This window comes from Aquila chrysaetos, chromosome 4 (genome assembly GCF_900496995.4).
Source record: "Aquila chrysaetos chrysaetos chromosome 4, bAquChr1.4, whole genome shotgun sequence".
In the NCBI taxonomy this organism is placed as follows: domain Eukaryota; kingdom Metazoa; phylum Chordata; class Aves; order Accipitriformes; family Accipitridae; genus Aquila; species Aquila chrysaetos.
In genome coordinates, this window is record NC_044007.1 from 277,187 (window position 1) to 292,408 (window position 15,222).

The 15,222-nt window shown below is 44.6% G+C and overlaps 1 protein-coding gene across 8 annotated transcripts in view; it reads right to left on the bottom strand.

The window, feature by feature from the left end:
- PUF60 (poly(U) binding splicing factor 60) overlaps positions 1 to 14,794 on the bottom strand; it is a 34,308-nt gene extending 19,514 nt beyond the window's left edge. For 3 of the 8 annotated variants that reach the window (XM_030012751.2, XM_030012746.2, XM_041123230.1), the window contains exon 1: positions 14,671 to 14,794. In XM_030012751.2, the coding sequence (XP_029868611.1) occupies positions 14,671 to 14,697 (27 nt within the window). In that variant the 5' untranslated portion in view covers positions 14,698 to 14,794. Of the gene's footprint in view, positions 1 to 60; positions 65 to 3,986; positions 4,096 to 14,670 lie in introns of those variants that run through there. The other 5 variants (XM_030012745.2, XM_030012743.2, XM_030012744.2 and 2 more) reach the window with 4 other exon arrangements.
- Positions 14,795 to 15,222: the final 428 nt, after the last annotated feature.

Sequence of the window (15,222 nt, forward strand, 5' to 3'; positions counted from 1 at the left end):
AGGCTGCAATCCCCAACTGTATCTGTTACCAATTAATATGTATAATACAATTGAAATAACCAGGGAGCTGCTAAAGTCCTGGGTACAGCCCACATCTGTTAATATTTAAAATAGGGAAACAATAACTAGACATGATTTAGGGTTTAGGAACTAACTATTAGACAATGGGGCTTTATGTTTATGTCAGAAAAGGTAATAGATTGTGGTCTGATCAACAAACCTTGAAGAACAGCTTGGAACTGCCAAGACAGAGTAAAAAGAAGGTAAAAGGTAATTCCTACGGGGGAAATCACGACCACCGACTCATTGACCACCTACTCAAATGATGCCACCTACTCAAAAGAAGACAATGAAAGAAGACAGAATCTGCGTGAAGAAAAAGGAACCAAGCACTAATGAAAATAATAATGAATAAGTATTACTTAAGTATATAAATGTGGAAATTTTTAAGACAAGGGTGTGCTGTCTTGAGACAGGCACCCATTCATGCGCATCAATGAAATTAATTTGAAAATACCTCAACTGTGTGTGTTATTGGCTTGCACACTGGGTAAACGAACCCCGTTTGAGGGACAACATATCTGCTGGCCCGTTTGCTCTTGTTGCCCATACAACAGACACAGGACTGTGACATTACGGAGTTCTGCACAATAAATCTCCCCAGCTGACACCCCTCCAAGCTGTTACAGAGGGACTCTGCACCTACTTTTCCCTCGAGGCAGGGCTGCCACAAAACCTCTCCCCCAGCTGATGAGGGGGGTGGAATTGATGCTAAATGCTGCTTAGTCAGCTCATTAACCAAATTTCTTATTTTACTCACTGGGTATAAAGTGGGATCACATTCTTTTTAAGCAGATAAACTTTAATTAGTGCATGCAGGAAGGAAAAGGCTATTTTTACAACCTGTCACAGTGCACACATAATCAGTTTATTTTCCCCACCACACACACATTACTTTATATGTTCTAACACATTAAACACAACATTGGCCATCACGTTGCCCAGTCATTCTTTATCTTGAGATCCTCTGGCAATTTATTTACCTAAATGACAGTGACTATTGGGACTAGAAACTTCTCCTCATGAGGTAAGCTATGTTCATCTTCCCAACAGAACCTTGTCCATTTCTTGTGAGGATGCAGAGCAGGACCGGTCTGATTCACACACTGCATCATGAGGGAACTCTATTTTCCTACTGAATCAATGCAACAGAGGAAGAAGTGAGAGTGTGACTACAGCATGATGGTCCCATTGCTGGAACCATCCATCTCACAACCTCACTGCCTTCTCGGCTTAGAGCAGCAGGATGCGGACCTGCCTCTGTTGTTCATGTAAGTTCTGCTTGCATCATCCATCAAAAGCAGAACTAATTTCTCAACTCAGTGTTCACCATCAACTAGTTAAAATACCAAAATGTACAAATATGCTAATCTGTTCAGTAGTAGACACATACTAGGCTGAAGAGACTCGTGTCTGTGAACGCTACTGGTTTCAGTATAAAAATTATCGTGGGAAAAACCTAAGTTAATAGCAGAAAACAAGATTTTAAGTACTTCCTTTACCAACTGCAAAGTTTCTCCCAGATTAGCCCACTTGCCTTAGTCTACCAGAAACTGCAATCTGCGTGCTGCCTTCTACCAGGCTGCAACGCTTCCTTTGTTCTTTAGTCAGACTACTAAGGGCAAGGAGTGGAGCTCACCTACCTTGAAAGTAAAGAAAGCTGCAGGACAAGTTTGCTGATGTTCAGAGAGGTATGCCCTAGATCATTCTTACTCTATTTTATAGCAACAGTTGAGACTTCTGTTTTTGTGCATTCAGTCTCAAGTTCACTGTAAGGGGTTTGTGAGCATTTTATAGGATCAATGAACATCCTAGCCTGTATCAGAAATCGTGTGGCCAGCAGGAGCAGGGAGGTGGTTGTTCCCCTGTACTCAGCACTGGTGAGGCCGCACCTCGAGTACTGTGTTCAGTTTTGGGCCCCTCACTCCAGGAAAGACATTGAGTTGCTGGAGCGTGTTCAGAGGAGGGCAACCAAGTTGGTGAGGGGCCTGGAGCACAAGTCTCATGAGGAGCGGCTGAGGGAACTGGGGCTGTTCAGTCTAGAAAAGAGGAGGCTGAGGGGAGACCTTATCACTCTCTACAACTACCTGAAAGGGCGTTGTAGTGAGGTGGGTGCTGGTCTCTTCTGTCAGATGGCTGGAGATAGGACAAGAGGAAATGGCCTCAAGTTGAGGCAAGGGAGATTTAGGTTAGATATTAGGAAAAATTTCTTTACTGAGAGGGTTGTTAAACATTGGAATGGGCTACCCAGGGAAGTGGTTGAGTCACCATCCCTGGAGATATTCAAAAAGCGAGTGGACAGGGTACTTAAGGACATGGTTTAGTGGGCATGGTTAATGGTTGGACTCGATGATCTTGAAGGTCTTTTCCAACCTAAATGATTCTATGATTCTATGAACATAAAGCAGATGCAAAATAAACCCTCCTAACATAAAAACGTACTCTACAAGTATCTGAATACAATGTTCTAGAGTTGCAGTTACTTCACTGGTCCCTTCAGATCAAAGTTCATAGCTACACTGAATAACACACCAGGACCTAAGGGGACCAGAAGTACAACAAAAGAAAGCTGACACATGAATAAGAACAGAGGTAGTTGGAACCGTTTCATGGCTGCAGATTGGGAAACTCAAGTGCACGCTACTGATCAAAAGACACTATTGCATAGTCCACATGCAAATTAAAAACAAGTATCAGCAAAGCGATATAGAATCATAGAATCGTTTAGGTTGGAAAAGACCTTTAAGATCAAGTCCAACCGTTAACCTAGCACTGCCAAGTCCACCACTAAACCAAATCCCTAAGCACCACATCTACATGTATATATACATGATATAGTAATGGTGATCTGTTTGGTACCAGAAGGCTACATCATCTCCAAGATTGATTTTGATCATGGAACATTAAAAAAAAAAAAAAAAAAAAAAAAAAAATCATTCTTGTTCTTAATCAACTGGCTAGAAAAATATTTTTCACCCAGCTCTCCTGGCTCCCCTTCCCATTTCTTTACATCTTATGTATATGCTATCATACAGGCAAGTCCAGAGACTTCCTTAGTTTTCTGCAGACAATTTTAAAAGCCCACACATTCTTCTATTGCTGTTTCCATTTCCTCTCAGCTTTTAAAAATTGAACTATTGCAATTTAGGAGCTATAAGACTTGGGAGAAGAAAAACATAGTGGAAGGGCTACCAAATTTAACCATTCACAATAAAAAAGCTACTCCATTGATTGTAATCTGTTATGATTCTTAAAAATAAAGACTATTGCATATCTACATTTAAGGTAATCTAGACATTTGAGCTCATTAAATGTCATAGCTTCCAAAAACTGGTTGACAACATCCAATCTCCAGCATGGAGGGTACAATCAAAACTAAGGATGATGAAGTGATCTAGAAGCGACAAAGAGTATCCAAGAAGCCCAACCTAGGCACTACTGGTTCCAACCAAGCTCTTTGCCACTACACATCCCTCCAGAAAGAAACGAAGACACGTGCCTTTCCTGATCAGCAGTACTGCTGTAACAAAAATTTATCATCGTGTACCCTTTAACACTGAGAGTTTCTTCAAGGAAGACTACCACCCTCCGTTACTCCAGTCTACCTGAAAAGCAACAGATCCCCATCTCTATCACCATTCACAGAGAACCGAGACTATTGCTTCTCTCTTTCCTGGCACCTTAGGATAATACCACTACCAAGAAAAGGCTCAGCACAATTAATTTGAGTCTGCCAGACAGTAATGTAACAGTACCTGTTGAAAAGCAGTTGGTGCTTTATACTAAGGCTGGCCACCTTGAAAACAGCCTTATTTAAACACACTATTAACAGTTAGGAGGGAACAAGAAAAATGGGAGAGAAGTTGACAACAGAAGCAGGAAAATAGGAGCTTCTTTTAAAAGAGAAATAAATAGAAACTCTATACCTGTTGCTATGAACATTGCTTCTGAGCGTTGCTTGGCCTTTTAAGGTGGTTTGAACTCCAAGAGTTCAGGCACATTCGTTGGAAATTTATTACATGGTTGAGAATTTCTCTGAAGTATAAACACACACAAGAGAAAGAAAAACACAGAATCTTATTTATTTTAGGAACCATAACAAGCAAACAACACGAAGATTAAATAAGACAGAGGTGGAAAAAGGACTGATGAAGTACCTGCCCAGTATATACTCAGTTTAATCCTTGCTCTACCACCTGCATCAGTGCTTGGGAACCTGCATTCATCTGAATATTTTCATACTACAACACCCCACACCAGTGGTGAAGCTGGAAGAAGCACCACCCAAATGCCTGGTCAGAGGCCATGTTTTTACATGCACAACAGGTTATTTTTCAGAAAAGGTCCTTCTTTGCATATATAAATACATTTAAGTATTTTGCCCCTATTTACTATCCAAATCTTGGTGGATTCAGCTGTAATCACTGTAACTCTGCAAGCCTTTCTGTGCATGATGACCTTTTACTGTTCCTGAATTTCTTTAGTAACTACTCTTTTCCACCCCCTATAGAATACTTTTTTTTTCAAATGGGAACAGCAGCACTAGTGAGTTATTTCTTCTGTTACTGCTAGCATGTGCCACTAATGTACTGCCAAAAAAATCTGGAGCATGGGGCATGTCCAAGTTTTTTCCACCATCCTACCAGATGTGTTCTACAGAGAATAGGCAGGGATTAAAACCTTTCAAAATGTGTCATTTTTCTAGCATCTCATGACCAAACTGTTTATATGACTGTGTATTTGGCCAGTAACATCTCTTCCATTTAGATGAACAAGGAGAGTTTCTATGACAAATTTCACTAATGTTGTCAGTAGCATAACAGCGTTCTTCCAGAGCACCAAATTCTATGCAAATCCAACATCTGAAAACATGTAAAGTCTTAAATACATGCACACAAGTGATCTATGTACCCTTGAAACAATTCCCTGATACATTTTCACTGCATTTGATAGAACTCCTCCCCGCTGGATCAGCACCGAGAAACAAACAAACAAAAAATCTTCTAGATGTTACCTTTATAAGCGGCATGCTCTGCATTATCATTTATCTATCACAGAACCCAGAAATCACCCGCATCTCAAATTTCAGCTCCCAAAAAAACTACTGTTCCTGACAAGCTACAATACAGTGCTAAAATAAATCAATATGCATACGATCCTCTTTCTCTTGATTACAAACAAGAAAGTAAGACACACAGAAACATATTCCTCCCTCTCAAAAGAAATCACCGCTTTCCCTGACCATCATCTCACCTTCTTATTGACAAATCCTTCAGCTAACCCTTCTGCATGTGATGCAGCTACAGACAACACAGTAAGTGCAGTGAGAGCGCTTCCAAATAATTGCAATGTCCATGCTGGGTTCCTCTAAACTGCAGGTTCTCTCCACCACTTGCTCTTAGCAGAAGACGGCTCTCTTGCTCTTATTTGACACTAGCAGGCTCCAGAATTACTTTTGCCAACGTGAAACATGACTGAAACTCTTGAGATTCCCAACACAGCTTATGTTAAACAAAAAAGTTTACTGCCAATAAAATGCTAATGAAATCCAAGGAGGATAAATGCTACATCCCACACCTGGGACGGACTAACCCCCTGCAATGGTCCAGGCCACGGAGTAGCCTGTGGAGAAGGAAATAGGGGTCCCAGTGGTCAGTAGGCTGAACATGAGCCAACCTTCCTTGCTGCCAGAGTGCACTAACAGCAGCACCCTGAGCTGCACCAACAGGAATGGAGCCCACAGGTAGAGCAGTGATCCCCCCTCCACTCAGCATTCCTTAGACCACATCTGGACACTGCATCACTTCTGGACCCCCCCCAACACAAAATACTGATCCACTGGAGCAAGTCCAGCAAAGGTCCACCAAGAGTGTGGAGGGGCTGAAGCACCTGCCCTGTAAGGAGAGGCTGAGGGAACTGGATTGTTTAAAAACACTTGGGATTGCCACAGTACCGGTGATGCTGTATGCAAAAAGCCCATTAAGCAGTATCCAGTAACCATTTCCACAATTAATCCTTTTCGGATGAGAACCTTGTAAACGGTGCTAAGTTAAAGCCTCACAAACAGCTGGTCCAGAACCCACCACAAGCAAGGGCAGAACCCCCGGGAGGTGAGGGCAAGGAGAAGGCCTGAACACGCAAAGGGAGAAACTCCTGGGGCAGACTGACTGCAGGCTGCTCCCCGCTCCCCCTCACCCTCCAGTGAAAGCTCCAGCCATCTGTAACACCAAGCTGAGCCAGCAAGCACTTCACACCTACAAAATTCACCCCCCCCTCAATTACTTCTCAGCTCTGTTTAAAAATTAACTATCCTGACAAGGAATATTCACAGCAATTTCACCTTAGCCTCATTAAAATACAAACACATTCAGTTGACAGATCACTCTTCCCAAATCAGTTAAGGGAATCCTGCAGTTACATCAGTGCTCCAGAACTGCACTTAACAGCTAAGTGAACTTAATTTTGTTTGACAAAACTTGCTGTCACTGAAGGCACCAACAGAGAACATGCATCCCCCCTGCAGGAAAGGACAAATGATCTAACTCAGCTGTGATTTTAAGAATGCAAAAAGAAAGACAGGCAAGCAATTGCACATGAGTATATTACGTATGGCAAAAAGGGTTAATAGTATTACTGAATGCACAGAAATAACTGTCTCCTTATAAATGGAACTGGTGAGACAAATAGAGACATACTGTATCCGTTTTTGGTGTACAGAGATATATTTTAAAGAATGTTAAGAGTCTGGAAAGAGCTTAGGAAAAACACAGAAGTGATGCAAAAAAATGCACAAGACCATGAAAACAGGTAAATACCTACAGGAGAAGCACCGCACATCATTCTGAAGTACTGTCACTGAGGGTGAGGAGGCTACGGCGCATTAAAGGAGCATTTACAATGGAAGTATATCAAGGACCAGTGCCTTAAGCTGTGACATACACCACTTTCACAGTACTGGTATCAAAAGCAGTGGCACCAAATGTCTCCGACTATTTAAGTTTCTTTAGCAAGACTTTAACGATTTGATCAGTTATAATAGATGATTTAATTTCTAACACTAAAAGGTACCAACCATCTTAGTGAGAATTTTCATCAAAATTACATCAATAATTAACTATAAGAATTTTGTACTGTTGCCCACTCTGTCACAACAAGCAGCATACATAAATAGTCCACTGCACATTACAAACAGATCTTGCTTGTGGCAGTACTACAGAAACTATGAACTATTTCAAACATGCAAAAGAGATTTAAGAACTACTTCGGGTCAAAAGAAAAGAAGAAATATATGCAGTCTTCCAAGTAACTTGTACTGGTCCTCATAAGCTTCATGGGGAACTTAATTAACTCTTCCAGGCTAAGAAAATTTATCCCATAAATACTGTCCTGGTTTTGGCTGGGATAAGAGTTAATTGTCTTCCTAGTAGCTGGTATAGTGCTATGTTTTGGGTTCAGTATGAGAACAATGTTGATAACACTGGTGTTTTCAGTTGTTGCTCAGTAGCATTTAGTCTAAAGTCAAGGATTTTTCAGCTTCTCACGCCCAGCCAGCAAGAAGGCTGGAGGGGCACAAGAAGTTGGGAGGGGACACAGCCAGGGCAGCTGACCCAAACTGGCCAAAGGGATATTCCACAGCAGGTGACATCATGCCTAGCATATAAACTGGGGGAAGCCACCACTTAGGAACTAACCGGGCATCGGTCAGCGGGTGGTGAGCAATTGCATTGTGTGCCACTTGTATATTCCAACTCTTTTATTATTATTATTGTAATTTTATTATTGTTATCATTATTAGGTTCTTCCTTTCTGTTCTGTTGAACTGTTCTTATCTCAACCCATGAGTTTTACTTTTTTTCCCTGATTCTCTCCCCCATCCCACTGGGTGTGGGGGGGGGAGTCAGTGAGCGCCTGCGTGGTGCTTGGTTGCTGGCTGGGATTAAACCACGGCAATACCCTAGCTGAATTTTAGATCTCACATGCAGATACACAGCTACTTCCTGTAACACATGGCCTTACAGTCAAAATTAAGAATGGTTAGTTTACCTTCTACAGTTAAAAGTATTTGAGGAGGACCTATTGCTACTAACATCTTTGTTGGAGCTGCTTGCTGCTGCTAATTGCCCTCCTGCTGAGCAATGCACATGTGCAATGTTGGTGTTCTTCAAAAAACCTCCAAATTCACATACAATTAGTAAACTGCAGGTATGTTAATCCACAAAATGTTAAGTGCTGGAAATATCTGTGCAGGATTGCCCTGCAGTGATTCTGACTGCTCTCAATACAGTAGACTTACTACAGCAGACATTCCTGCAGATGTTTCAAAAAATTACTTGTGTTGCCTGCAGACTACATGTTCCTTATACCAAAGGCAGCAGCAAGAGCAATCTAACAATGCAAAGGTGAAGTAATTTCAGTAATGTTAGGGGAAGGAAAAAAAGTTGAACCTTAACTCTACCCCAGTCAAATCTTTTCCCAGACACCCTCTATCTTAAAGCTTCCTTCAGCAGCTAAATTAAACGTCTGCTAGGTTTGTCCTAGAAGTACAATACCATTTTAACTGACTCCCACAGTTTCTGATGAGAACCAGATAAAATGCTTATTTGTTGGGAAGATAAAAGTTTGTACCAGGAGTAGCATATGGCAGTCTTTAACTACATCCCTCATGGGAAGGTACTTCTTTTGCTCTGTGAATTAACCCACATACTCCCACTGACAATTGGGCAGTCCTGAGTGAGTGGCTGTAAATTAAAAACAAAAAAATACTCCATTAAACAAAACAAAGAAAAAGACCCCTTGGAATTATTGAATTTGTGTGTGTGTGTCCCCAAGAGGTAAACTTTATCATCATGATCACAGTTTAAGTGCCACTTCAGGATTGTGCTGGGAAAAAAGGTTGTGGAGAGTGCCACTCCAGCTTCCCAGCCCTACCTCTGCACAGCCTGGCACCCTCCCCAAATACACCCATGGTTGACGATTACTTGGATGCTAGGGGCACAGGGTACCAACAGGCAGCAGCACATCCCATAGATTTTTCATGAGGTAGCTGTAGGTCCAGGAGGGAGCCAGTATTATGAAACAGCTCAGCAACTTGCTTCTCTTCCTCCTATCCTTCTTTTAAGTAAACCAAACCACTGAACACTGCATCAGATGCACCTGAAGTTGTCCAGGTTTTAAAGAATACCTGGGAGGGGGATGGAAGGTATTGGGCATTGCACACCTTCTTCACTTTACATGCATATATACTGCTTAGGCTGACTGACTGGGCAAACATGCAGACCACATGAAGAGAGGAAAAAAACTGTTACGGCTCTGACATCAGGAGGAAGAGAGCTTGCCATACGGGAAATCTGCCTGTATTGCAAGCTGAGGGGCACAGCCTATGGCAACAGTGCAGGGATAATGGATTCAAAAGCAAGTGTTGAAAAAAATATGCAGGTGAAAGAACAGATACAGCCAGTAGAGCTAATCCAGGACAGCAATAGAGTGTGTCACAACAGTAATATTCTGGGTAACAAAACACAGTAGTACAGACCTGTTATTGTAATCAATAGCATTTGGCACCAAGTAAAATGATAGTTGCAAAACTACTTCAGTATAATTCTACCTAAAATTCAAATGAGAAATAGGGACACTTTTTCCTCAGTAGCAGAAGGACTAGAAAAAGGACAGGACAGGTAAAGAAGTGGTGATTCCCATCTTACATTCTAACCAAACTGCATGGCTTTCATATAAGATACATTCAATAAATGTTTACTGATGGGCTCAATGTAAGGTAGATTTATGACATCTGATAAGCATACACTGCACTTGAAAAGCATCAAACATTTTGGAAATTTTAAGTTATAATTCATAAGACCCAACACAGCCTCCTTACAAGATGCATTCCTTTTGACAAAAGCCCTCTGCTTTCTATTTTAGTTATTTTTCCCATTTAACTGTTCCCAGTAAAACAGCAGAGCCTGTACTGCAAATCTACTTTCAGAAAGTTAGCTGAAAGCAAAACCGAAGTCTACCAAATTCCAGAACTGAGCTCCTCTTAACTGATGTTACTTTGTCCTTAATTCTCAAGCTTTTCTAGCCAGCCTTCATGATTTAAATTGTCCCAGAACAAAGTAAATGTTGCAGCAGTTCTGATAAGACTGCAGAAGCACTGGACTTTATTTAGACCAACTTCCTGGTCACATCATAGAGCAGCTAATTTTCCTTCCAGCATGGAAAGGAGTTTTAAAACAGATAGAGGCACTTGTGTTGGACTTGAAAAGAAAGAAGCCAGGGATCACGCAAAAGGTGCTTGTGGGGACATCTGAATTGGGTCTTCATTTTAAGGACCATTAACACCAAGACCATGTGTCAGTTTTTCAAGCACAGCAAGGTAAAACACATAGTGGCAAAAATGCTGATGAATTAACACGTGATATTGAATGGTCAGATTCACCTCATTTCCAGCAAGATGAGAACTAAACTCACATAACGAACACAGAGTTTATGAAAGAGCCTACTCTAAAAAAGGGGTTTTAACTCACTGTGTGAAGCTGGTCAGAATGAATGCTCTACTTAAGATGTTTAACAGTCCTGAAGTTTAAAATAAATATCTTCCAGTCATACTACAAAAGCCCATACTGAATAAAAGCATGCAATAGTCAGTCAAGCTGGAATTCTTGTTCCTGGAAGGCTGTCTCTTACACCATGTCATTTAAACACAGAGATACCATCTAGTCAGAGAGCAAGCAAAACAAACAAACAAAACCCCCCAAAACCACACTTCCTTCCATCTCAAGGCTTGTATGCCACACGATCTTTTGTCTAACTAATCCTTTTCATTTTCTTCACCCCTGATAACTACTGCCTCTTGTCAAAACACGCTGGAAGTGACACATGTACCAGCAGAGACATAGTTTACATCGGCTACTCTGAATTGTTCTGTAGCCAAACTGCTGAACAATATCAGCATATTCAAAACATGCATCTTGTTCTTCACCTCCCACATCTGTCACAGTACTTGCGCACTTCTTTCAGTCATAGGACTGCTGCTGCCAATTTCTTGCACTCATCTACAGGCCATTGTTACCTCCTTGCTCCTGCTGATACAGCCACCCACTACAGCAGCACCAGCTCTGAAACTAAATTTTAAGTTCCTGGGGCCTGTAACACTCTTGCTTCTAGCCACAAGAATAATCACATGTTCATCAAGACTTGCCTGGACTCCACGCAATGCTTCATCTGTAACAGGATTATAACTCTCTGAATGCAAATGTCCATTTTAACCTGATAGCGTAAGGTAACAGGGTTGAAGCTTGAATGCTTGGTGTTTGAAGTCAATTAAACAAAAACAATCAAGCTCCTTACACTTACTGTACTCCGCTCAGCTCTTAATACTCAATCTGAATGCCAGACTTGTAGAAAAGTAACACAACGGTTTCCTTTACAGCACTGATTAAACTAGTTTGTAATAGCTAATGTACATAGATAAATAGAAACTCTGAAGCAAGGTCTTTATTTTTCTGTTTATGTTGCAAGGCCCTGACAATTTGCTGTAAACAGACTTGCAACTCTGACAGTCTTCTGTTTGACTAGCCACCACATCATTTCACTTCCATGCAGCAAAACCATGCAGTGGCTGAGAGTTATAGAGTTGGCTAATTATTTTGCCTTTGAAACATATGTATTGTCATTTTAAAATATGCATACACCAAACTATACAGTGACACCCAACGAACCAGCTGAAGCTGTGCGCTGTGAAATAAAGGACAGTCACTACCTTAGCTTTGAGGAAAAACAAAATCCAATGTCCTCACACATCCTAAGCAATATAACATTCCTTGGGTTTTGATCATCTTTGGAATTGTATTTAACCTCACATGCTCAAGACTTGAACACTCATTCCCAGCGTTAACCTGGCAAACCTCCTAACCTAATGAAGTCTTAATTAAGCAAAGATGAGATGGGAAACAAAGTGAGAGCTGTTCACATTTGCTCCCAATTATGAGCACCAATATTGTGAATCCAAAAGGGGAAAACCATGAACGACAACTCCTTCAGGGTTCAAAGGCAGACCCTTAAAGAAAAACAGAGCAGCTTTAGAATTAGACCTATTCATGAGAGAAATCCAGTATTTCCTATGAAAACAATGATGGGGGAAAAAAAAAAAAGCAAAGCAGAAAACACAAAACCATTAAGAAATATCCTACTGTGTCACACCAATGGTCTATCCAACCCAGTAGTCCATGTAAGACTCCAGTCTACCTGGACTTCAGTAAGGCCTTTGACACTGGCTCTCACAGCATACTCCTTGAGAAGCTGGCAGCTCATGGCTTAGACAAGCGTACCCTTCACTGGGTAAAAAACTGGCTGAATGGACAAGCCCAGAGGGTTGTGGTAAATGAGTTAAATCCAGTTGGCGGTCGGTCACAAGTGGTGTTCCCCAGCACTCAGTATTGGGGCCAGTTCTCTTTAATATCTTTATCAATGATCTGGACAAGGGGATCGAGTGCACCCTCAGTAAGTTTGCGGATGACACCAAGCTGGGCAGGAGTGTTGATCTGCTCGAGGCTAGGAAGGGTCTACAGAGGGATCTGGACAGGCTGGATCAATGGGCCAAGGCCAATTGTATGAGGTTCAACAAGGACAAGTGCCTGGTCCTGCACTTTGGTCACAACAACCCCATGGAATGTTACAGGCTTGGGGAAGCGTGGCTGGAAAGATGCCTGGCAGAAAAAGACCTGGGGGTGCTGGTTGGCAGCCAGCTGAGTATGAGCCAGCAGTGTGCCCAAGTGGCCAACAAGGCCAAGGGCATCCTGGCCTGTATCAGAAACAGTGTAGCCAGCAGGAGCAGGGAAGTGATTGTTCCCCTGTACTCAGCACTGGTGAGGTCGCACCTCAAACACTGTGTTCAGTTTTGGGCCCCTCACTACAGGAAAGACACTGAGGTGCTGGAGCTTGTCCAGAGAAGGGCAATGAAGCTGGTGAAGGGCCTGGAGCACAAGTCTGATGAGGAGCAGCTGAGGGAACTGGGGTTGTTTAGTCTGGAGAAAAGAAGGCTGAGGGGAGACCTTATCGCTTTCTACAACTACCTGAAAGAAGGCTGTGGTGAGGTGGGTACTCTTCTATCAAGTAACTAGTGATAGGACGAGAGGAAATGGCCTCAAGCTGTGCCAGGAGAGGTTTAGATTGGATATTAGGAAAAATTTCTTCACCAAAAGGATTGTCAGGCATTGGAAGAGGCTGCCCAGGGAAGTGGTGGTGTCACCATCCCCAGAAGTATTCAAAAAACATGTAGGCAAGGCACTTCAGGACATGGTTTAGTTTAGTGGCATGGTGGTGTTGGGTTGACGGTTGGACTCGATCTTAGCGGTCTTTTCCAACCTAAATGATTCTGTGATTCTATGTGCTCCCTCCAAATACCATCAGATGCTCAAGAGCCTGGCCACCCCCCTCGTAGTTCCCCAGCATCCACAACTGTATTACAGGCTACCTTCTCTAGAGGCTTGACACCTAAGAGGTTTTGTATTTCCATTTTACACAATTCCATAGTTAGCCAAAAATAAAAGGACTGGTCCAAGGAAGGCTGAATAGTGCCCCAGGGAAGCACTTCAATTTCTTCTATTTAAGGCTAACTCACAAAGAAAACAAACAAGCCTCTGAAATTAGAGTGTTCTACTTTTTTACAACATTAGCAGTCCGTTCAGGAAAGCTCTAAAGAATGTTCCTGAAAACACAAAGAACTCATAAAAATCAATACTGTTGGGATCCTTTCACGAATGCACAAAAGGAACAATAGGAAATATAAAAATAACCACCCCCCACTGGGCACCTAACCCGTTTTGTCAGGAAAGGTGACCAGCAGCTCACATTTCCACCTCAGGCTACAAGGCTCTGGGAGAGAAAAGCCTCTGCTAAATACTTTTTTTAAATGGCCCTAGCACCTACCCAGATCTTTTTAAAGAAGCAAATTTCTGAAAGCAGCAAACAAGACCAAAGGAAGTAACACCCGTGTACCCCAGCTCAGTGAACACCTATTTCCTAAACACCAGAGCCGGGATAAAGCACACACTAGTTACCGACGGCGCCTGGAAAACGCGACCCCGACGACGGTTAAGCGCCAGCGGCCGCCCCGAGGATCCCCCCTCCCGGGGCCCCCGGTTCCAGCCCGTCACCGCCGGCGGCGCGGAGGGGGAACGGGCCGCCTTCCCGGCAGGGAAGCCGCCGCGAAGGCGGGGCAGAAACCCCGTCCGCTGCACCCGCGGGACCTTCCGCCGCGGGCGGAAAGCCGCGATCCCCCTTACCGGCGGGCCCCGGGAACGGGGGCGGCGCAGGCGGAAAGGCCGCCCGAAGGCGGCGGAGGGCCCGCAGCCACCCCGCGGCAGCCGCCCCCCGCCCTCGCCCAGCGGAGCGGAGGCCCCGACGGGACCCCGAGCCCGCCGCACCGGTCGCCGGCGGGGCCGCAGGCGGGCCCGGCGGGGCCGAACGTGCACGACGCCCCGCAGCCGCGGCGAGCCGCCGCCGCCGCCTCCCCCGCCACCTCCTCCAGCCCGGCCGGCGCTGCGCAGAGCGGGTCTGCCTGGACCCGCCGCCCCAGCTCGCCCGCGGGAGGGCGGCGGCCGCCCTGCTCACCAGGGAGATGGTGGTTGTAGCCGCCATCTTGTCCACCCCGTCGGCTGTCGGCGCGGGACTCTCGCGAGAGCTCGGTGGCGCGCGCGACACGGGAAACTCTCGCGAGCCCTCCGGCGGCGGCGGCGGAGAGAACGTCTCGCGAGAACGCCGTGGGGCGTCACGTGACGGAGGGTCGGGCGGTCTGGTTGGCGCTCGCCTCGCCGCGCCGGGATGGCGCCGGTCGGCGGGGCCCAGACGGGGGGGTCGGGGGCGGAGGACCTCGGCTCCCTATCTGCGAGTGCCCCGTGGGTCTGTCTGCCCCAGCCCCGGGGCGCGGCGTGAGCGCCGGGCGGGGTTCCGTGGCCGCGCCAGGGTCGTACAGGCCTGTACGGCGCGGTCGTCGCCTCCGGCTGCGGCAAAGAGCGAGGACTGGGGAGTTGGGGCCTGCAGCGCTGCTGCTGCCGCCGGCAGAAGCTTCTCGGGGGTTCCAGAAGCTGTTGCTGCTGCCAGCTGCAAGGCTGACCCATCCTGCGGGCAAAGGCCGTGCCGTGATGCGCTAGAAGCGCTCAAAAC